Source organism: Equus asinus, chromosome 11, assembly GCF_041296235.1.
Source record: "Equus asinus isolate D_3611 breed Donkey chromosome 11, EquAss-T2T_v2, whole genome shotgun sequence".
NCBI classification, from domain to species: Eukaryota; Metazoa; Chordata; class Mammalia; order Perissodactyla; family Equidae; genus Equus; species Equus asinus.
Window position 1 is genome coordinate 20,144,087 of NC_091800.1, and position 24,259 is coordinate 20,168,345.

General features: G+C 41.9%; 1 protein-coding gene across 4 annotated transcripts in view; it reads right to left on the minus strand.

Annotated features, from left to right (window-relative positions):
• The window catches only part of LHFPL6 (LHFPL tetraspan subfamily member 6), a 231,540-nt gene that overhangs the window by 21,050 nt on the left and 186,231 nt on the right, over positions 1 to 24,259 (minus strand). For 3 of the 4 annotated variants that reach the window (XR_011506867.1, XR_011506866.1, XM_014830420.3), the window contains exon 3: positions 8,101 to 8,199. The exons of the other annotated variant lie outside the window; for it this stretch is intronic. Coding sequence is in view for 1 of the 3 variants with exons in the window: in XM_014830420.3 (XP_014685906.1) it covers positions 8,101 to 8,199 (99 nt within the window). In the remaining 2 variants the exon portion in view is untranslated. The remainder of the gene's footprint in view (positions 1 to 8,100; positions 8,200 to 24,259) is intronic. 4 annotated transcript variants of the gene reach the window in all.

Genomic DNA, 24,259 nt, shown 5'->3' on the forward strand with positions numbered 1-24,259 from the left:
GGCAGCTGCTTCTTCTTAATTAATAGATTAGCCCCAAATCTTTAACTACCAGAAAATTTTAGTAAAATCGACAGACTTATTCAAGCTGATGTTCATATAGGCCATTTGCCTTAATTGCCCTTTCTTTCTTACAGATATCTTTGACATAGTCAATTGAACAAAGTTAATTCCTGAGAGAGGATCTAAAACATCACAAACAGTTAAACTTAATTGAGTTAAAATGAGTGCATTTCTACCCCCACAGCAACATTCAAGTGAAACATACTAGCAAATAGTTAAGAGCTCATAGCACAAAAGAATAATTAGAATGAACCAGTTCATTTTCCTAAACTTGCTTAAGTAAACTATATCTAAAAAAGTACACAACTCAGGTATATCTATTTTTGGGGGTTTTTTGTTTGTTTGTTTTTGTTTTTACAAAAGGATAGCATTGAAAAAAATGAAGATTCTTTAAAAGAGAGACTAGCATATTTTTTCCAATAGTTTCATTGACTATATCTTGAGAAATATTCTTTCCCACAGGTTTTCTAAGAGAACTTCCTTTTTCCTGCAATCACTGAATTCCACTGCTACAAATTGCCACATGCCACTGAATTAGGTTTCAAAAAGGCATTAATACAAGAATGGCAATGATCCTGCTCTGAAATAACCAAACCAAAAAAGACTTCAAGAAGGAAAGATTTAGAGCAACTACTTTTTTCATCTCTCAGGGCATTTGGTTCTTTAAACCATGACCTTGAACTTGATTTTTTTCTGGGAGATGGTTAAGCCATTGGCCCTTGAAGAGTAACACTATGATTTTCACCAGGATATCAGTGGGCAAGCATATACAGAAATATGATGGTGGAAATTAGCAATATCGTTTCTGCCTTCTTTTTTCCTCTCCTTCTTCTTTCCCTCTCCTCCTGCCTTCCTTCCTCCCTCTCTTCTTTTAACCATTCAGTAGATGGCAGATATGTGACATGCAGGTAAGGATCATGTCTACCTTATTTATAATTTCATCCTAAGTATGTGGCACAATTTTTGTTACCTAGTATGTGCTTAATAAATATTTGTTGAATAAATAAATAAATCTATTGAATACTGCTATGGGCTAAACACTGATATATGCACTGAAGTTGCAAAAATCCTGCCCCATAGGTTCATGTGGAACCTACAAAGATGTGTTTAGGGAAACAGTTAGAATTGGATCTGTGATTATACAGAATGGGGTACTTTTTCCTAAAGCAGGACTAGAAGCATTTATGAAGCTGTAACTGAAAGTGGAAATGTTCAGGCTCTACTGTTGTTATCATGGTCCCCCTGGAATGGACAGGTTGAATTCATGCCCCTAAAATGAATTGGTTCTTCTTTCCACTTTCTGGGATGAATGGAAAAACCCTTCCTCTCATGAAAAGAGGTCTCTAAGAAGGCTGAGTGATCAACGAAGCTGCCTCTTTCTTCCTTGGAGGTACCCGGACACTTTGCTCCATCACTTCATCACTAGCCAAGCTGGGCTTCCTCTGCCTGTGGCAGTTTCCTGGCATCATATCTAGCATCACATTCCAGAGTATCCCCTGGGTGCCCCTGGGCCTACTCAGTTTGAGCCTTGGTTTAACTCATAGCAGCTTTCTGGCTTTCCTCTGTCATCCTCTTGCACCTGAGCTCTGCATGAGGGAACACAGGCTCCTGCTGAACTTTCCAAGTGACTCCCAGCAACTTGGACTTCAGTGTCAAAAGTCTGGAACAGATGCAGTTAACAGCCATGGAGGAGACAGGACATCATTGCAGCTTCAAAGACTTTAAATTTGTCTAAATCTCAATGCATACTCAACACTTCACTGCTAACCAATCTCCCAAACAGCAACCTCAGACTGGAATCATAAATTTTCCTTAAGCAATGACGAGAAACTCCTCAAGGGCTAGGAGCCTCTTCCTGGACTGAGTGACAGATTCTCCACAAACACCTGGTGGGCAAGTCAGGCAGCACGCAACTCAGCTGCCTGCAGCCATGGGGCAGAGCCTCAGCTGCCTGCTCAGCATGGGCATGAAGCAGCCTTGAGAGTCCACATCAGTCAAAGGAGTCTTCTACTTTCTGGCTAAAGAGATGCTTATTTTATTAAATATCACAGAAGCTGATAGCAGCTTCTCCTGTTGTTTTCTGCTGAAGTAGAGGTTTCTGTGTAGCCATCAAAAAAACTAGGTCACTCAGTTTAAGAAGAACCCACTAACACCAAGCTTGAAAAAGCTCAAAAAACAAATTTTCTATTTCTGTTCCCATTTTTGCCCACTGACCTCCCCAGAACTTCCAAGTTGCTTTTTCCCAAGTGTGAATAGACTTTAGAGGAAAGAAAACATGAGTCAGGAGTCAGAGTTAAAGGAGTTGTGTCCAAAGAGATGTGGGATGGTCAGTGCTCAGATTAGAGTAGAAGAGATTTCTTCACTGAATTGAAAATGTGGAAGAAACAGACTCTCATCTTTTCCAGCCCTGAGAGGCTCTGAGTTTTCAGTTTCTGGTACTGTTCTCGAGAAGCCAAGAGCATAATTTCAAGAACAGGAAACACGATGGCTTCTTAATCAAATTAAATAGCAAAATGAAAGCAATAATTACTCAAATTTACTTGGCAAATTAGCAAGACAAATTAATTGAAACACTTCTTTTGATCATAAGGATATAATTAGAAAAGTCTTTGGTGGATGAAAATATCTCTGAGGCATGAATTAAATCAATTAGACAACCTGATTATAAAGACCTTATGCTTAATGTGTCAATCCAAACTTACTGTTATGGAATGTAAAAGGAAGAATAAAAATCGATCAGCAATAGTCATTAAAAATGGTCCTGTATAAACAATGTGATCAACAATAGGAAACATCTACTGGGCTTTTATTATATGAGGATGCTGAGCTACACTATGAATTATTCTTATCACTTGTACTGTTTTCTTCTCTAAAAAAGTAATAAATAAAATTACCATTGTTAACACTTACACAGCATAAACCATTACTGACCCTTCGTCCACAACCACAAACTTCACATTGAAGGAGCACAGGGCATTGAAGTCCAACAAATGGAAGACAGACTCAGATGCCTTTTCTCCTCTTAGCCTCATCTTCCACTTACAAATGACGGTACTTCTCACTAAAATCCGGGTCTACAAAACTCGGACTACATTCAAGCTGGACTATAAAAAGCCAATTAGTACATGGTATCCCCTGGTGGCAGTTATTCATTCAAGACTGGGCACTTGACAAAGTTGGCCTAATTAGACTGAGGAAAGAGACTTTTATTCCATTATTTTGAGGGAGAAGCTCGCCCTCTCCTGTTTGACGTGAACAAGGATGCTTACAGCCTGAAGTGCCAAATGCAATCATCTTATGACCAATGGGAGAAGTGGCCTCAGGATGAAGCCCACTTTGAGATGGACAACATCTTTGAGCCCCTGGATCAGTCAAATCTGCAGCTCACCGTAGCTCTGACCCTCTTGTAATAAAAGATCTTAAATGTCTTTGTTTAAGCCTGTTTGAGCCAGATTTTGTAACCTAAAGCTAGAGCATCCTAATTTATATAAAACAAAATGAAATTTGTTAAACTAAATTCTAGCAAAGTAGGAAAAATTAATTTTTATATAAAGTGGGGCAGTTTTTTTCGAAGTATGGTCGCTGACCACTTGCAACAGAATCACCCAGATACCTATTTAAAATACAAATGAGAGAATCATCAATTCTGGGGCATAGAAACTAAAAATCTACATTCTCAACAAGTCTACCTCTGATTCTAATGCTAAAGGTTGAGAGCTACTGTCAAGACAAGCTATACAATTTCAGCGGGGGAATTTAGAAATTCATTATGCAGCCTGTTTGGACTCCTGTTGCCCTGTTTAAAAAATGTATGTACCCAAACCTGCTCCTTGCTTCTTTATAAATAAGTTCCAAAGATAAGCAGAATAACAATCTTTGATTTGCAAAAGTGAGTATCTTTGCAAAATTGCTTCAAGGTGCTGCACTTGATAAAATATGATGATGCTTGAGAAATAATCAATAGCCTTATAAAATTGTTTTCAAGGCATGTTAAAAAAAAAAAAATTTTCCCCAAACCTCCTTTCTAAAGGAAGGAGGCATTTTTAAAAGTAGAGTCTATCAGACTCCTGCCACATTACATTACAACCACAAATGTGAACTATTTTATGAAGTCCCCTTCCTTGCCTAACTACTATGACTATTTTTGGACTTGGTTTCAATGTTCTTTCCCTGGGAGGCCCTTCCTATCCCTCCAAGTATTCCTACCCCCTCCAGTGTGCCTACTCAGCCTCCTTCCTGATCTTAGCCCTGCCTTCCTGAAACCTACCTCTATGCCCCCCAAAACACACCCACCCTCCCTCTTTACCTACCTAAATCCTCTACAGACTTGAGGGCTCAGCTAAAAATAATACTTCCTTAGATGGCCCCCAGGTGAGGTCAGGATCCCTTGAATGGTGATAGAGCAACTAAATAAAATACCAGTCAGGCCGCTTTCAGCTGCAAGTAAGAGAAAGCACACCTCAAACTTTACCCAACAAGGAAATGGATTTCTGTGTGCAGCAAGGTTGGAAATTCCCAGGGAAGGCCTGCTTCAGGCAGGACTGAACCACCGGTGGGTTTTTCTGCCCATCTTTGGTCCTCTAGGCTGCTTCCTCCTGCCATTCCTCCTGGGCAGTGGTGGCTGCCAGAGAGGGAGAGTGTGGCTTCTGGTGCCTCTTTCTTGGGCGTGTGATCCCTTCTTCCTCAGAAGCCTCTGGAAACATCTCCTCCAGTCTTACCGGCCCAAATGGGCTTAAACTTTCCCATCCTATGCTAGTGTCAAGAGGTGGGATGACCAAGCTTAATTTACAGTGCTTGCCAAGTTATTTCACAACACCACATAAGAAGGACATTGTAGTATTTATACAGCATAGTAGGATAATTGGATGGGGCTGCTCAGTGCAGGGTCTAGGCTGACCAGCTGCTCTAGGGGTGAAAGAGATGAATAAATGAGCACATCTGGAATGAAGACATTCCTGGCATGTCAGGGGTATGCTTTGATTGAGATCAGGGATCTTCAAATTACAGCTCCACCATCTCTTTTTGTAAATAAAGTTTTATTGGGACATAGTCATACCCATTGATACGTGAATCATCTTTCATGCTACAATTGCAGAACTGAGTAGTTGCAACAGAGACCATATGGCTCACGAAGCTGAAAACTATCTGGCTCTTTACAGAGGCGTTTGCCAACCTCTGGCTTAGATTCACCATCGAGAGTGGAATAATATTGGCAAGGCAACCACAATGTCCACCACAGTGCCTGACACTTTGTCCTTTCTCACACACTTCCCATGGACATTCTCTTTTTGAATATCTGCCTCTCCTGCTAGTTTTTAAATTTCCTAAAGACGGTGAATAGTGTCTGTTTAAATTCATTGCTGATGCCATATCCCCAGCACCTAGCACAGGGCCTGGCACATTGTAAGCATCCCACAAATATTTGTTGGCTGAATAATTGAATGAACGCACTCCTTAAATAATCTTCCATGTGGAATCAACAACAATTATTTCTTCCAGGGTGTCTCTGGAGAGAGAGTAACGACATTTCAACAACAGCATGCCAAGGAAGTGACCCATATTCCACAAAAAGGAGGGCATGAAGCTTAATAATGTTAATATGTCCCAATCCTTGGAAGGAAGACATGTCCACATGCTGTCTCCTCTGAGAGGAGGCAAAAATAAGCTGGATTTTCAGAAGTGGCAGAGACAGGATGTGGCCGTGGCAAGCAGCATATATGCCACTAAAACGGCCCCAGAGCCATCCTTACTGAGCATGCTCACCCTCACACACATGCTACAGCTCCTAACCCCAGTCTGAGGTTCTCTCCCAAGTTTGCTCCATAATCTGTGACTTCACTCATTCACTGAAGTTTAGGCTTCATCAGTGTTCAGGGCAATAGCAATAATTTTATCAAGCCAGAAAAATAGGAAGTTACATGGGTCAGGCACAGTGACATCTCTGTGCCACAGTTTCTCATTAGGTCTTCTTTTGAAAGAAAAGATCATGGAATCTACAAAAATCATAGTAACTAGAGAAATAGATCTCAATAAATCCAAAGTACTTATTCAAGGGAACTAGAACCATTTTATCTGTAGATGATGCCAGTTTTGATTTTTTCTCTCCTCATCCAATCTAAGAGAAATTTAAAAATAAAGAGGCAAAAATTAAAACAAAACTATAGTTTTTTAAATTGCTAAAATGGCTTTGGTGAGTTCAATAACGTAAGAAATTATTATCACTGGTAAAGAGGCAAGTGTTTTATTTTTTAAAATTAAAGTTTGACATTCAAATTTTTAATCCACAATTCTGAGAAGCTATAAAATACTGGGGTGCAGTAATGAAAATTGCAAAAACAGGATCTGAGTTTCATTATAACCTGCTAATTAATCTAACAATATACAACAGCAAGCGATCAGCAAGAAGAGGCTTCTAATCAAGTTGAGGCCTGTGTGAAAGAGCCAAAAAGGCTTCCAACACCAGAGAAAGCAAAATACCAAACACTGTACTAAAATAGCTCCCCTGGACAGTTTGCCTTCCAAAAAAAATAAAAGCTGACCGTCAACTTTGTGCCAGCATTTTTCCCTTCTCTGCATTTATGGCCATCACAAACGAATCCAGACTTAGAAAAGCTTCGTCATCAAGGAGGGAAGAATGGGCAGTGGGAAATCTCTTATTTTTTATCCATGCAAATTAGGTGGTATTTAGAGCATTGTCTTCTCTACTCCAAGAGCCAGGATTATTTTGAGGGAAGCAGGGAGTCTGTCATCCACTGGGTCAAACAAAAATTGCTACATTTTCAAATTCGCAGACTTTCGATCTGGTGTCACACTGTCCATTTTTCTCAGTATCCAACAGAACATTTTTTTTCATAGACGTTCTAACAAAAATTGTTGTAAATGTTTTGGGATATAGTAATACTGCCACTGGATCAATTCCCTCAAAACTTTTCTTCTTAGAGTGAAATATTTAATGTGAAAAGTGGATGTTTAAGTTAGTAACTCACTATGCACTAATTGTCAAAAACCTAGTCTATCCATACATTAAGGGGAAATATATTTGCTCTCATTTGGCAATGTGTTTTATGGGGTCATAGTCTTTGATCTAGTAACAATAATTCTAGAAAAATATCATAAGAAAATAGTTCAGTTAAGAAAAGACATTCATTAAACTACTCATTGCAATATGTCTTAAAATAACTGAACCTGGAATAGACTAAAGGTCCAACTAAAACGAAAGAAGTGGTTATGTAAATATAGGTTTATCAACCCAGTGAAATATTACCTAATCATCACAAATTATAATGGTGCAAACCATATAGTACCATGCCAAAAATTTTTATAGAATGCTAAAGAAGTAGATAGTCACACATGTACAAGTGAAAAATACCTGAAATTTTCTCTTTAGTACACAGGAAAATTCAGGAGCCCTTCATTAGCATGTGAATTCTCACCTATTTAACCACACCTCTCCCCCTTCTTGGTCTCTCTGATCTGAGGAGCCTTACTGATTCCTCCCTCCTGCCTCGCTATACTGTAATCCTTGCCTGCAAGGTGCTTCTGTCTGCTGCCAGACAATCCACGTGCATCCTTTTGTTCAAGACCCAGCTCGATGCCCGCCCCTTTCACAAAGTTATTGATGACGCTGGAGTCAAATTACTTTGGATTCTTTAGCCCTTTCTGTCTTCGCCTTGATCATTTTGTTTGCTTTATCTTCTCAGATAGACTGTGAATTCCACAGAGAGAGTTATTTTTAGCATACGCAATGAGTAATAAATATATGATTTTGAATGAATTAATCAATGAGTATAAACTCTTCAGAGCAGGGCCATTTCTTTTCTTTTTATGTACAATACTTCCCACAGTGCAGGCAAACAGTGGATTATCAATAACTCTTCATTAAATAAACAGATAAATAACGTATGTGTATTAGTACACATGACTGCTGGCTGTAATACTGGGATGTGCTTTTCTTCCCTGTCCCTTTTCCACCTTCTGCGTCTATGAGAGATGCGATGAGGTTCTTTTCTAAAAGGAAGGCCATCCATAAAGATCACTTACCCAGGTCAAACTGGCCAGAAACGTAGCCACAAGTCTGCCGGACTTCCTCACTGTCCCAGCCCAAGGGGTAGAGGGCACAGCCAGCACCAATCAACAAGCCTGCAAAGAGATAGAGGAGAGGGCTTTTACCAGTGCCCCTCTGCATCTCTAGATAAAGTGGGGGGGGGATGGGGTATCAGTATTAGCACGATAACAAAGGAGCACGGTGTCTGCTTCTTGTAAAGCACCAGCCACAGCTCCCTTAAGCAATCAAAGGTCAGTTCAATTCCAAGAACAATTTCAAGTCTGCTTAACAGGAAAAAAAACCTTGACAGACAGCTCAGATTGGTTCCAACTTTGCCTTTTAAAGCATTAAAAGCCTTGCAAATCCTGTTTAGGAAATACAACCCAGAAGCCCGTTTAATCACTCTTGTAAAAAGCCAACCAATTCCACCATCAATCCGTGTAAACAAGTAATTCAAGAGCAAGCAAAAGTGCCTAATAGGTTACGCTTCATCATTCACTAAAGTGTTTTTTTCCAATTTAAGAATCAGAATAGACTGTTTCAGCATCACCAAATTTTACCAGGGCAGAGGGAACGTAGAGATATTCAGGACCCACTTTGACACATTGATTGAACCTGTGAACTGTAATATGTGCCATTATGCTCCACTGAGAAGTTGAGAATCAGGGAGCATCCATCCACTTGTCTCAGAAATATCCTAGAAGACAGACACTTAGTGTAATCTAAGTCCTCCTTGCAGCTAAGACCAAAAAGTTTAATGATGAAACTGAAGAAAGTGATCATTTTATTTTAATATAAATTAAGCTATAATGGCAGCACACTCTGAGCTGACAGTTGTCCATTGGCAAATCTTTACTTTTGCGTCTAAACCTACGTGGTTTTACAAGAAGCTGAATGAGACTTAAGCACTCAGCATTTGAATGTGTAGGCTAATCTGAAAGCCACATCCTGTCACATCAATCAGCAAGTATTATGAGTCTTATCATAACCTGTTAGTCCCACAAGCGTGCTGAGCCGTTAGGACCAATGCATCCACATTCTGATTGGTGAGAACACCAGCCATGTCTGGGGGAATGTGGGTTCTAAGGTACTAAATGAGGGAGCCCCCTAAAGGAGAAAATCCATTAATATGGTAACATAGAGGTGGAATAACAGGGTCCCAAATGCATCTAGAAGAGGAGACCACCAATATTTCTGGATTGGGTCTCTTCCTGCCCCTCTCTGGTCCTTCTCCCCCGCCTCTGGTGGGACTGGAGCAGTTGTAACCTATACAAATAGTCTGTTTCCTCACAGGCATCTAAGGAGCAGCTCCTTTCCACCCCCTTCCCCCAACCTCTATGCTGAGCTGTTAGGAGAGACATCCTCCATGAACTGACACGCTTTTCCCATCCTGGTGCCCCTCTCTCCAATCTGTCCTTTGGTCAAGAATAAAGCGACCACCTAATGCAGAGGGGCTGTGATCCAAGGAAACACCTATAGTCACTGAAGCTGCAAATCACTAATCCCAGGATGCCCATATGCAATTGTATGAATGTGAATTGTGTTGAGGCAGAAGAATAATCCAGAAAGCAGTAATAGGCGGTTTCGCTAACTAAGCAAGTGCCCTAGTGACCAGCTTCCTTAGGCTTTTGCCCTTAGGATAGAATTTACAACACTCTGAAAACAACTCCAAACTAGTTTTACCACCATCAGGTAAAGAGACAACGAGGATGCCAAAGTTTGTGTAAACTGAATTCATGAACATTTAATAAATAATGCAGTATCCTTTCCATGATACTCAGTTCTTGAATTAATAAGTAACACCACTTTCTGAGACTTGTGAGCAATTGTTTATGGATGACAAGGGAGACAGGCAGTTAGAAAATGTCCAAGTGTGAGGAAAATGAAAAACAGTAACATTTAAACCATCAGTTTTCTCTTTATCTGACAGCAAATAAATGATGAACAGTTTCATTTGAAAAGCTAGTGTTCTTTTAAGTATGGCTGAAAAAATACATGTCATGCATTCATGAAATCACCTGCTTTGGTCCAGTATTATGCTGGGCACTTTGGGAGGCTCAACAGAGAGGAGCTTATAAACACCTATATATAAAGCAAGAGGGCCTGTGGTCCTCCGAGCGGTAGAGCACGTGGCAGTCAGGGCTCTTCTGTAGAACACTGGGCTGTCTTTGGACACTACGAAATGTTGATTCAACAACAAAAATTAGGAACAATTTTATGCACAGGAAATTTGTGTTAAGTGTATGATTTAAAAAAAAAAAAAATACCATGAGCATATGCTCACATTAAAAAGAGTTGTTCACTGCAGGGCGATTAGCTTATCTGGATTTTTATATTAATATTTACGTAGTCTTTCTTTTGTCATCTGGGAATGTTTGCTAACAGCAAAGATACTGCAGATTATGAAAGTTTGAGAAACACTCCTGGGAGAAAAGTGTATGTTGCAAATTGATCAGTCTAAATTGGCTGTTGCAATTATTAGGTTCTGTAAGTAAACAGCAGTGCCCTCCTCAACACCTTGCTACCACTGTGGGTTAAGGTGAAAGCAAGTCTCAGACCAAATTCGGCCAAATATACAACGAATACTTATTAGCAAGTTGTCACAAAAAGCAGTCAGATGGCCAATACTGTAAGCTCAGTGAATCCCTTCCCCCGACTCCATCAGATAGCCATTCTAACCAGCACCTTCAACACACAAGTACAACAAATATTCAAATAGCAAGAGGAGGGCATTTCAGGTCAGAGCAGGCAATAGCTTCCATTTAATGGAATGAGAAGCCAGCCCTGGTGATCTAGTGGTTAATATTCTGCACTCTCACTGCCGGGGCCCAATTTCATTTCCTGGTCAGGGAACCATACCACTTGTCTGTCGGGTGTCATAGTGCTTTGCTGTGATGCTGAAAGCTATGCCACTGGTATTTCAAATACACCCATTGATGCACAGGTTTCAGTGGAGCTTCCAGACCAACAGACTAGGAAGAAGGATCTGGCCACCCACTCCTGAAAAATATTAACTGGGCAGGATTCCACTCTGCTGTACACAGCGTCACTAGGCGTCAGAATGGACTCCATGGCACTAGCAACAAAATGGAACGGGAGAGGGGGCACAGGACCAAAGAGAGTTCTAGACGTACACTGCCTAATAGCCATGCCAAATAGCTCAGTAGCCATGTGTTACTGAACCATTTTCATAATCGCAGAAAGTGCTCTTGGAGAGGGATGTTCTAGACCTAAGACATCCTTCAAAAGGATGCTGGGCTGGCCAGATTCCAATACCCTAAGCCTGATACTGCTTGTTAACAATCAAAATCATCCCTGCTCTTTTAGATTCTCCTTTTGTACTTGGAACTAAAGGCCAGGAAGCTACATTTCAAAAACTCTCCTGCTAGCAGGAGTTCCGGTTTATACTCTGTCAGTGAGAAGCCCTCAAGTGAGATTTGGAAGGCAAAAGAGAAGGATACTCCACGTTCCCCATTAGCAGCTGCAGCCAGGGGCATGCCTTTCTGCAGAGAGTAGATGTGAGATTTTGGGAGTGGCTTCCAGGCATCTCCCTCAGCATCACCCACGAAGGGCAGATCATCACCTACCCTTAATTTCCTGATTTCCTGAATTCGTCAAAGCAGCTTCTCTGGCCTCCACTTCCCAAAACCTTCTACTAGGTCTGTGAAACTTTAAACCCCTGGGCCACGTCCCTTCCCACTTGAAATACCTAGAGTGGTTTCTTTTGCTGGCCAGACACTGGCTGGCGCATGCCCATGTCCATGTGCAAGGACAGAGGGACTGATACAAATCTTTCTATCCTCCCCTCTACTTGAACATCATCCATTTTCTTAATTAAAAATTATCTCGGGGCTGGCCCCGTGGCCGAGTGGTTAAGGTCGTGCGCTCTGCTTCAGTGGCCCAGGGTTTCGGATCCTGGCCATGGACATGGCACTGCTTGTCAGGTCACACTGAGGCAGTGTTCCACATGCTACAACTAGATGGGCCCGCAACTAAAATATACAACTATGTACTGGGGGCATTTGGGGAGAAGAAGAAAAAAAAAGAGAGATTGGCAACAGATGTTAGCTCAGGTGCCAATCTTTAAAAAAAAAATTATCTCTAATACAGTTTATGCTAATTAACAAACATTTGAGTAAGTAGAGATAGTGATGTTAGAAGGCTTTGTGTTAACCCACCTCTGTGGTATGGGCTCTGGTTAGGGAAGTTAACACGCTAATTAACCTCTTCTGCACTGTTTGGTTTTAGCAGTGTTAAACCCTAGACCAGCTTGTGGAAATCGTGTGATGGAAGCATAGTTTGAAAATTCCTGAATTAGATACCACTTAGATATTATACTGTATACTGAAAATGGGGCTCAGAGAATATTCTGGAATTTGAGGTGGTTGCCCAAATGATGTCTTGGTGACCTAACGGGTTTTAAAAGCTCCAGTTGGCTAATTCGCTCCTGGGGAGTAAACGGCTTAGTTAGAATTGCTGGCTCACAAACTTTTATATTATTTACATGGATTTTCTTTATTAGATTTATAAATCTTGTGGTTACCACATGGGCTTAATTATGTGGTATTTTAACCAAATTCCTATGTCACTGCCATAAAAGACATCATTAAAAAAAAGTCACATTATCACACTTTCTGAATGTCGGTGAGCATAGGAGTAGAAGTGAGAAAAGACTGTAAATTGAGGAAACAATCCAGGAAGGTGGCAACAGAGATGGGGTGGGTGGAAGAGGTGTGAGATCCTTTGCAGTTACAGGCTCATTTGCAATTAAGAATGAATCTATTTTTGCAATCCTAAAGACTTTGCAACTTTTAAGGGGTCAGGAGTAAATCACAAATTAGTGTAAATCAGTTCAATCTTTAAGTTTTCACCCAGCAACTAGCTGAAATCAGCTATCTGGAAGCAAAAGACCATGAGGAAGGTCATTTCGTAGGAGGTCTTAGAAATTTAGAGAGAGGCTGCCTCCTAAAAAGGAAAAAAAAATCCAACAAATGACTCAGTAATTCTTAAATTTAACAAACTTCATTTGAATAATGCATTGACTATTAGGCCATTTCAACCTGAGTACCCTAGGGTTTTGGCCTCACTCTGTTCAAGATAATTAAAATATTTTCAGAGCCAGGTCAGTGAAATGACATCTAGGGAGAAGACAACGTTAACGGAGAAGTGAAAGCACAGACAAATGCAAAGGGTGGGAGCACTTGGCAGCTGTGTGTGCAATGATGCTGTGTTATCAGAGGTCTGCCTTCAGCTCCAAATGGACTGCTGTGCCTGACCCTTAGCTCGGACACACTGCCTGCCCGTAAACCACCTACGGGAGAGAGTTGCTAGTGGGAACTCTATTCGTTTCGCACAATGCTGGAAATATCTGCCATGATACTAATTATTTCTTAGAATTTGAGAGTGAAGTCTGAAGTCTAAAGAACGCAGTGGTCAGAGTAAGAACCCAATGCTGGGAATTTTCCCTCTGCAAAACTCTTTCTATTCAAAGTCAGTACTTAACACTTAGCCAGCGGAATATTAACATAACAATTCGGCTCCTGCCAAGAAGGCAAAACAAACCTCTAGTCAGCCAACGCCAATTACTCTCCACAGGTGGGAAGAATAGAATCCTCATGTGAAACTCATAAAGCCTTATTTTTTCCAGGCCATGCTTGAAAGTTTTTATGTGATCTCACTTTTTTTTCCATGACTATTGCTCCATTCTTTTTCCACAGTTTGTTATTTTTTTCCTACAGTGTGACTTTTGCCACCTATCGCCCCTTCAGTGGTCACAGCAGCGTTTCCCATCAATTCATCTTTTATGTTTTTTTGGATACTTTTACCCGTCCTCCAGTTCCTTTATCGTCGTTTCCGTGGCAAGCACCGAGGGAAATTGTTTTCTTTACTTTTCTCATGAAAGCTGCCAGTCTTGTAGCCTGTTATCTGGACTTCTCTTTGGAAGACGTTGGCAGGGTTCCATCTCCAAGTCTCCATATGCTAATTTATGTACAGGATATTCGAGCATTTTCAGTCTTAGATAAGGGTCCCTTTACAAAATGTAACAACAAAATAAATCCAGAGTGGGGAGGGAATGAGAGCAAGGGCCAGTACTATAACTCTTCAGCCTTGTAAACCACAGCTCCTTTCAAAGTGCTTTCTGGAAACTGAGGCACAGATGACGGAAGAGGTTTGTCCAAGGACACAGAGCCCAGGTCAATGACAGGCTTCCAGGTCCCAGTGCAGGGCTTTTCCCCACCTATCATGATCCCAATACTGGGACATAAGTCCACGCTAAGGTCCCATGGTCACCACCCACAACCTGAGTTCAGCCACAGACATGTTGGATTTGACCAACATCATGTTTTACTAAGTGGAACTTTTCACCTGCAAGACCAGATTTCTTGTGTCTCTTGAATGATTGAAAGACGTGCCAAAAGTGAGCCTGCACACAGCTGGCTAGAGCCAAGTCACGGTGGTCCCATTAAACAGCTCAGGTGCCCTGGCCAGTCCAGGAGGCATGTCAGAATGGGGATCTCTGGCTTACTTCAGCCATTACTGGTTCTTTGAATACGTCTTGAACTTGCTCATCTCTGAAAGTTGAAGCTCTTCTCTCTGACTGAGACACTCTTTCTCCTTACCATAAGCTCAGACATCACCATGAAAATACTGGCTGTTAAGGTCTAGAAACCTCAACACGCACCCTGCCCTGCCCAGGCCAGCAGTGAGCTACAGGTTTTACGCCCTCGCGTGAACTCCTACTGGGGTGCACTCTGTACCGTTTATTTGGGGCCTTCCACCTTGCATGGTAGTTATTTGTCAGTATCACATCTCCTGGAAGGCTAGAAACTCTAGCATATGTTCGCTTGCTCACCAACTCATGGTATTTGTTAAATATTTGTTAAATACTAAGTAATATTATTTATTCAACATTTAGAAGAGCCTCAGAATAATTATGTGATAGCTATATAATAGATAATAGAAAACATATAATTGCTTTCATTTGGCAGAGGAGGAAACTGAAGCTTAGAGAAGCAGCCTCATGTTCATGAGGCTAGTAAGCGGCAGATCCAGGGACTTACTTCCAGTCTGCCTGAGCCCTCACCCAGTACTCCTAACCTTTACCTTCTAATGCCTCCCAGATCCCCAAGTGTTCGTGGCCCCAGCTCTGGGTTGACCACTCATGTCCATGCATGTACTGAACTCCATATATATAAACGGAGAAGGCAGAATGCGGCAGAAGATGAAGAGAGATTTCAAGGCACCATTTCTCCAGGATTGACCCTACTCCCACCTGTAACCACAGGCAAGGGCCCTTGGGAACTTTACAGATCCCCCTTCCCTGAGTGACAGGGAAGCAGATCCTGGATGTGAGCCCTAACACACAAAGCTCGTCCACAAAGAGCACATTAAGTCATAAAGATGAGTGATGAATTCTTTATCATCAGAAGTTTAGCCAAGGAAAGCATATCTTGTCCTAATGCTACAATATAAAATAAAAATACGATCACTTCTGAACTATCAAAAGTACTTTTACAAATCACAAGACTTATTTCTTTGCTGAAAACATCCTGCAGAAGACAACATACTTTAGGTCTTGTTAAAACGTTTTCCAGAATAGCTCCTTGATTCTCATTTCTTCTCCTCCATGTGTTCACGTGTTTGAAGGCACACAAAAGACATACACAGCATATTAGATGCCAGAATATCTGCTCCTTAGCTCAAAGCAAAAACTTCACAAGCTAATTTCAGCCATGAGTGACTTGTCATCTTTGGTCTGTCTAGAGTCCTAGGCAATCACTGATAGAAAAAAATAAATTTGTTTCAAATGATGAAACTTTGGGGGAGATTTTGCAATTTCTATGGGACAGTTTTCTGGTAAATTACATTTGACTGAAAGCAGATAGTAGTTAAGAGTGCCCCAGTTCCACCATTTCACTTCGTTAGGTCTCAGTTTTTTTAATGTGTAAGATGGGGAAAAGACCTCTCTCTCAGGGTTGTTGCGAGGATTAAATGAGAGAGTGCACGTCAAGAGATGGGCACAGCCCCTCACTATAATTCAGTGAATGGTCTCTATTGTTAAGCTTTTGGTTTGGGGCTGCATGTGGGGGAGCGTGGTGGATTTGGTTGAAGCCAATGTGTGTTTGTATACACTTGCCTGAAATCGAGTCCTCCTCTCTCAGAGAAGCTCCTCTTCTTCGATGGAATGTAGGAAAGGTTCAGCAAGCACATTCCTGAAACCAACTGTGAGCAATGAACACCTGCCCCGCAGTCATACCAGCCATGCAGACCTCAGTAGGTGCCAATGAAACAGCCACAGCCTGGATTTGTACAAGGATAGTACTACTTTGGTTTGTGCCATTTTTTTTGTCTTGTTTTTGCTTTTTTACTTTTACAGGCACTTCGGGCATTTCTGTGAGGCAGATAGAGCCAGAACTGATGTTCCCACTTGGTAGATGAAGCAATGGAGTCAAAGACAGGTGGGGAAATCTGAGTGTCATCACGTGGAAAAGCAAAGGCAGAGCTGGGACACAAACTCAGGGCCCCGGACTCCTCTTTCTGTGCTTTGGTTTACTGGCTTCACTCTGAGACTGCTGGAAAGGAAGCTAACAATGCTCAGTACTGCAGCTACACCTCTGAAACAAAGAAATGCTAGTTTTCACTGACCCTGAGGTGTCCTGTGCTACACGAGGAGAAAAATAAAGACACCGTCCCACGTTTCCAGAGCGGTGTGGTCCAGGACAGCGCTTCTCAGACTGATGTGCACACAGGACAGCTGGGGGCTTGCTAAAATGCAGATTCTGGCTCCATAGTTCTGGGGCAGGGCTGGACCTTCTGCATTCGGAACCAGCTCCTGGTGAGACCAAGGCTGCTGTCCAGACCACACTTAGAGCAGCAAGGGTCTAGTGGAAATAGTGCAGGCTTTGATGTCGATCAAAACCTACCCAGATGTGTGACCTGGAGCAGCATGCTTTTGACTTCGCTGAGCTCAGATTTTCATCTACAAAATAGATCTAGTGGTGCCCATATCTTTAGCACTGTTATTGGGAATAAATGAAAGGCTTACTAAGTGTGCCCAGTTCAGGGCTTGGCATAAGATAGGGTCTCATTAAATGGTAGTGGTTGGTGTCACTATTAACAGTGATATTGTACCACTGGAGCCGCTGCCTTAGAATTGCAAACATGTCATTCTATTTTCCCTGCCAGTTTCAGATTCTTCATTAGCAGCTACTGGTGCTCACCAGTTTAAAACAAACAAATAAACAAAAACACTACCTAATCAAAAGCAGAGGGCTCTGCCTTATTGCTTGCTCACATCTTCACAATGCAGATATTTTCTGGAACTGACCACATCGCTACAGCTAAAAGTGATCACATTTCTCGCCCCCTCCCCCAACATTATATTATGAAAAATTTCAAACTTACAGAAGAGTTGGAAGAATTATATAGTAAACACCCATACCTCCACCACACACACCATCTAAGTTCTATGATTAACAGGTTTTTAAAATTTGCTTTATCATCTATCCATCCATTTTCCCATTTCTGTACTGATCCATCAACCCACCATTTCTGGGGGGGAGGGAGATGCTTATCACAGTAGGTTTCAAGCATCAGCACATGTGAAGCTTCTTTTCATAATTCATACTCCACCCTATTTCTTCCCTTGTCCCAGCAGTCTGTGCAGACCTATGAAGCAGACCACAAAAGCTAGACCCAAAAGGCGTAACTGACACAAGACTGTAAGCCTACGGCCTGATGGCACTAAATTGGGACCTGGAAGTGATTTATATACCAATCTAGAGCAGTGAATACCTCCGAGCTTTTCACATTTCTCCAACAACCATCCTACAACCTAAAATAGGATCAGCTTGCTTCAGCTGTCTGACCCAGAAATACCAATGAACTTCACGAGACATTTCACAAAGCCCGGAATGACAACAACATAGAGTTCCAGCACAGCCCGGCCACTCAGCTCAGAGTTTTCAGTGGATATATTTTCTCTTAAGGATCACTGCTGTTTTGTACAAAATGAGTCACTCTTGATATCCTCTAAAGAAGAAAAAAAGGACTAACATGATCATCACACTTCAACATGAATGCTTTCCAGGGGCAGGACTAGGCTCCAACCACATCCTATCAGAAAATTTCTGACTAGAAAATGAAAAACAAATAACAAACAAACAAAATAACTCCAGCTATAAGTACAGTTACACTGCAAACTCTGAACCCATCTCGCCTCCGCTTTGAAAATGCATTGTCTATTCCAAACCAAACTCCGGTCAGTGCACGTTGCCAAACTGTGGTTATCCACACTCAGATAAACATTCAGGTAGTAAAACTGTTAGAACAAGTGTTTTGGAGTCAGAGTTCTGTATTCAGATACTGAGTCGCTACTTACCAGATGCTGACTGAGCAAGTCTCTTCGACTTGAGCCCCAAGAGCTCCATCTATAAAACGGACATACGGATGCCTCTTCGAAGAGTTGTTGAAAGGATTAGATAAAATGTTCCAGAACAGCACAGAGCATGCAGAAGTAGCTTCCCTCTTATGAAATAATGAGGAAAATAAAGGAAAGGTAACACTCGAAACACTTGTGTTTTTTGTTTGTTTTTTCTGCTTTATCTCCCCAACTCCCGCCCGCCCGCCCCCCGCACATAGTTGTATATCTTAGTTGCAGGTCCTTCTAGTTGTGGCTCATGGGAAGCCGCCTCAATGTGGCCTGACGAGCAGTGCCATGTCCGCTCCCAGGATCCGAATCCTGGGCCGCCGCAGCAGAGCTCGCGAACTTAACCACTCAGCCACAGAGCCGGCCCCAGAAACACTTGTTTTTATTTACACAACAGGAGCTTTATGAAGGCAAAGTGCACCACCACCAGGATGCATTGGTTTGTGGGACAGGTTTGCGGAACATCTGCTGGGATTCTAGGGCAGATGATGCCACGTGTCTGAAGACTCACAGGGAACATATCACAGCAAATCACATCAGAAACTACAATGCCATCCCCAGCCACCTCTGAGCCTTCCTCCCGCCCCCTCCCCCCCCACATGCCTAGAGATCTTTGCCTTGATTCCCGCTAAAGCACTAACTCCCAGTTCCCTTTCGCCTCCAGCCCGTAGAGGGATTTGCCCTGGGAGTGGGTGATAACATCACATATGCCCTTGTGTGCTCATCCCAAAGGCCCTGGGTGAGCTGACCCCAGAGCCAGTGGTGATGAGATTGAGGGCCCAGGAATGTATAGACAGAGTCAGCTGGAGAAGAGGCTCCTGCAACACACTGTCTCCTGCAAGAACTGCAGCGGATTTGGGGGTCCTGTCCTGTTGGAATGGAGACAACAGTGGAACTGAGCTGCCCTGGTTCTGTGTAGATCATGTGAGAAAGGACATTGTTTATTGCACAGATACACAGTGGACCTACAGACCCAGGGACTTGGGGAAGGGGCTGGCTGAGTCGGGAATTAGTCGGGTATGAGTAACCAATTTCCTTGGAAGAAAAGAGAGGAAGGATTGTGGGTTGGAGACAAGGGGCCAGAGTATGAATCTTTTCATATGGTTGCAAAAAACATTAAATTATTAATTTTTAATTATTATCTAAAGCCATAGAGTCTGAAGCCCCCTCAAGGGGCATGGCTAGGTTTTAACTCCAGTGGAGTCCTGACTTGGAAGGCTGCTGCAGAGGAAGGGCAGGAGGCTTAGGAGCCAGAGGCCCTTCAGTGTGGAGCCAGGCTCTGCCCTGCTGGTCTAAGGCAGGTCACTCCCTTTGAGCGTCAGCCACTCCCTCACGGCCCATGTGGATAAAGCCACCTGCACCTCTCTGGGATGGTGTGACAATCAGAGCAATGCACGCCAATTGCCCGGTACATGGCAGATGCTCCAGTAGATGGTGGTACAGCATGTTCACACAACACAGGAGAGAGTGCCCTGCAGATGACTCAGGATAAGCACACAGAGAGGGCAAAGTATTTGGAGAGAAACGTCTCCCTCCCTAGTTCTGACATGCTAATATCATAAACTTACTCAAGACAGTGGAGAGCCCAGGCAGAGGCCTCTTGTAAAGGACTGATAATCCCTGGGGCTTTTACTGCAGCTTCCCTACGAAGTAAGCTCTATTCCAGGAACCTGTTTCAGTTCTAACATAACATATTTAGGAGGCAAAGCAAAACCTCTCTCCCAGCTAGTGCCTTAACCAACACTTCAGCTGCCTAACAATGGACAGTCCTTCCTTCCAAACCCTATTCATTCATTTCTGCTGGGCTTAAAAAAAGTGTCAGGGTAAGAAATGATTTATCTTCCTATTTATTTTTAAGGTCCTTAAATACTTCAATCGGGGGCCCCATGATAATAATAAAGTAGGATGCCAGGCATATGTTGAAAAAGTAGTAAAATCCATAAGTAATAAAATGAATAATTAGTGAAAGACCTTCTACAAATTGACATGGATGAGGCCTCTGTGCAGTTTGCAACCTGTCACAGTGAGCCACGTGGAGCCTCGAAGCTTAGGCAAATGGGAAGATTATTTAAAATGCTTTTGAAAATGTACTGCAGAGAGTATCAAGTGAAACTTCTTTGTACTAATGAAAACTAGCCTATCACACGGTGACATGGCATTTTTTCTTTAAGTTCTAGATAGTTTGGTGGCAGATATTACTCACACTAGCTTCCAAACAAAAATGTTAAAGCCTGAAGTTGTCTGGATTTTCTGGTCTTGCCAAGCTACTGCAGCAGAGGCGACACTTAAATCTAGGTCTTTACCACTGATTTTGACGCCACAGTGAGAAGCACACACCACCCGCATTCCACAAACACTGCCATAATGTTGTGGGGTGACTCCACACGCAGCCTTGGAAGTATGACACATCCCCTCTGGCTCTGGAGTCCTGGGTGGCTTTCTTCCCTTTCTCTTGGGCACGTTTCCTCATCAATAAAATAGGAATAAAATCCACACTATAGAGGTGCTGTATGCATTATTTTCTATACATAGAAAAACAAACATACAGGCATACATATATGTGTGTGCATATGTACACATACACACAAACCATATATGATTATATATGTAGCTTATATTATTATTTGAATATGATATATCTAAATTATATATGTGCATATATATTTTTTGTCTAAATTATATATGTGCATATATATTTTTTGTCTAGACTATGTAAGACATTTGTAACAGGCTTCTACTAACCTTCAAGCTTAAGGATATATATTATTTTCACAACTTATATACTCATAAACACTTTTTTCACACTAAAAAATTAGAGAGTATAAATATACCATAAGTTCATGAACGGGGACCATCAATGAGGTGGTACAGGCAGCCAATGTACCTAAAACAGATAGTTCTTTAAAGACGGTTTTTTCCTTCATCCACCTTCTGGGACATCAGGAAAGAAAAACCCCATCTATTTTCCTCAGGTCTTTTTAAAATACCATCAACTCCACTAAAAAACAGCAAAGCCATCTGGAATAGCTAACAGACAACAATTTGGAAGCAATTTCTTTCAAGACAGCTATAATGATTTTCCTTTTCTGTTTTCTTTCCGTATTGAAATGTCAAGGATAACCGAAACTTTTTACTTTTCCATCTGTGATTTACAGATCAGTCCCAAACAAGTTTTGAAAGTACTCAAGAATTTGTTTCCAGTCAGTCCAATATTGTCTTTTCAATTTTAATTTCATTTTTAAAGTATGACATTCTGTCTTAAATTTTTTTTTTTTTTAAAGATTTTATTTTTTCCTTTTTCTCCCCAAAGCCCCCTGGTACATAGTTGTGTATTCTTCGTTGTGGGTTCTTCTAGTTGTGGCATGTGGGATGCTGCCTCAGCGTGGTCTGATGAGCAGTGCCATGTCCGCGCCCAGGATTCGAACTAACGAAACACTGGGCCGCCTGCAGCGGAGCGCGCAAACTTAACCACTCGGCCACGGGGCCAGCCCCATGTCTTAAATTTTTTTGATATTTAAAAATTAAAATATTTAAAAACATACATTGAAATAGGATTACAAACTATTTCACAATAGGAAAAAATACTCTAAGTATTTAAAATATCATAAGTAGTCACAATGAAATCACTCATATCTTTTTCAAATAGCTTATCCTAAGAAGCACATTAAAATAAATGTAAAAACAAAACCCTGAGTGAGTAAATGCTGCTTCTCAAATAACAGAACGAGCAGAAGGTAGAATCAGGAATTCTCATTCTTAGCCTCATGATCTGGTTATCAGAAGAGGAATTTTATACAAGCTAAGACTCAACACCAGATAATACCTAGGGTTTAAACCATGAGATGTATTTAAAAATATACATATATAAAATATTTGGTAGAGAAAGCAATACTAATTCATGTGCTTCATGAATTAAGCTGGTGGGCTATTGGGTCTGTGCACAGCGGGGGGCCTCTCACTGTGGAGGAATTAAGAAACTGAAGGAGGTCCACACACTCTAGGATCTGAGAGGAAGAAAAGAAACACAGAAACAATCACATTTCGAGTTTGGACTTCTGCCATTTAGTGGCAAAACTAATCATTACCACAGAGATCAGTTAATTATTGGCTAGAAATAAGGGAAGGTGGCCCTTGAAGGATGAACAGGGTTTTGATAACTAGATGTCGTCATCCTCTTGGGTGGGGAAAAGAAGTCTGGAGATGGGCAGGTTCAAGGCAAATTTAGGGAAAATGAAAGGAGAATAAGGTAGGAATCAAGGGAGTCGAGGAGAGCAGTGGCCAAATAGTTGGGATGGGTCAGCAACCCTTGCAGAAGGTCATTAATTCTGGGCCAAGAGAGTTGATCTTTACTGAGTGGGCAAAGGGGCCTTAAGGTATGTGAATTGGGTTCCCCAGAAAGGGACCCTCAAGATGATCTAATCTGGTGCTTCTCAAACTGTGCCACCAAAATATTCCTAAAGACCAAGAAAAGCGAACTTCATACCTTATGGAGTCATGGGTTGTATCTTAAATCAGTTCTCCTCTGAAACAGGTCCTCCTTACTTCTACCTGAAAAATCATCGTGGGACTTTCCATTCTCCTCCACAGACAGCCTTATTTTTTGCATAAAAATGCTTTCTCCAAAATGTTGAAGTAAAATTGATGCTCCAGTGAGATATTTGGGTTTTGTCCTGTGGCTTTGCGTATGTGTCCGAGCCACCCTTTTCCCTTTTAGTACACGTGGAGCTCAGTTTTAGAAGAATCTAGGCTGCAGCTCCAAAAGATTAAGTGATATGCTCAAAGTCCTAGTTAGTAAAGGAATCAGAAATGAGATGATACCTCTTATCCCTCTGTCCAAAGCTTTTTCTGCAACACTGCATTATGACACAGAAAAGAAAGTACCTGATCTGACTAGCACAGGGCACATCTCATTCAAAAAGGCTCCTATGTCACCCAGCGCTACCCTCAGAGTGAGACACAGAATTCTCCAGTTGGCCCCATGGACTCCACCACGCCCCACCAGCCACTGCCCACCAACAGGGCTGCAAACAGAGCTATCTTGAGCAGTGTGAAAGAGATGGCTTAGACCAGGCTTCCTCCAGGGGAACTATGCCCTACACTGAAATTTCTAGCTTATTTGGAAGGGAGAACAGAGCCTCTGATAAATGCCTCCTTTCCCTCCTTTCCCGAGTGGAACTGAGCAGCTGCTAATCAAAGCCTGTCAAGTATGATTTATACCACCCAGGGCTTCATGGGAGACATAAAAAGAAAGATCACAACACCATGTTTATCTCCCTTTCATTGCTGGTTCTGGCAATAGTATTACAGTCAGGCAGGCTGAGCCAAAACAATTTTCTAAAAATATGGATCAGCTGAGACCATGTAAAGCCTCCTTTTATGGAGTTAACGTTAGGACTTTCCCCTTGGGCTGTTTTGTGTATTCTTTCCCAGAGCCTGCTCTTCCAACAGCATCTAACTATCTAAAAAATACTGTTCTTTCTCCTTGCTGGGGGAGATCAATGCCTCCCAAAGACTGATAAGCAAGACAGCATTCTTCCCAGGAGCCTGGCAACACTTTCCAAGGGCTCCATGGTTTGGGCAGGGATGTGGCATGTGCCCCTGTCAGAGTTTTTCTTGGGGACTAATTGGTTTTGTTGGTGGACCTGGTGCTGCCCCAGAGGTGGGACTGGCCGGGAATCAGTCTGTTTCAGTTCTTCCAAGGATGAGTTTCTACTTTCCTAATTTTT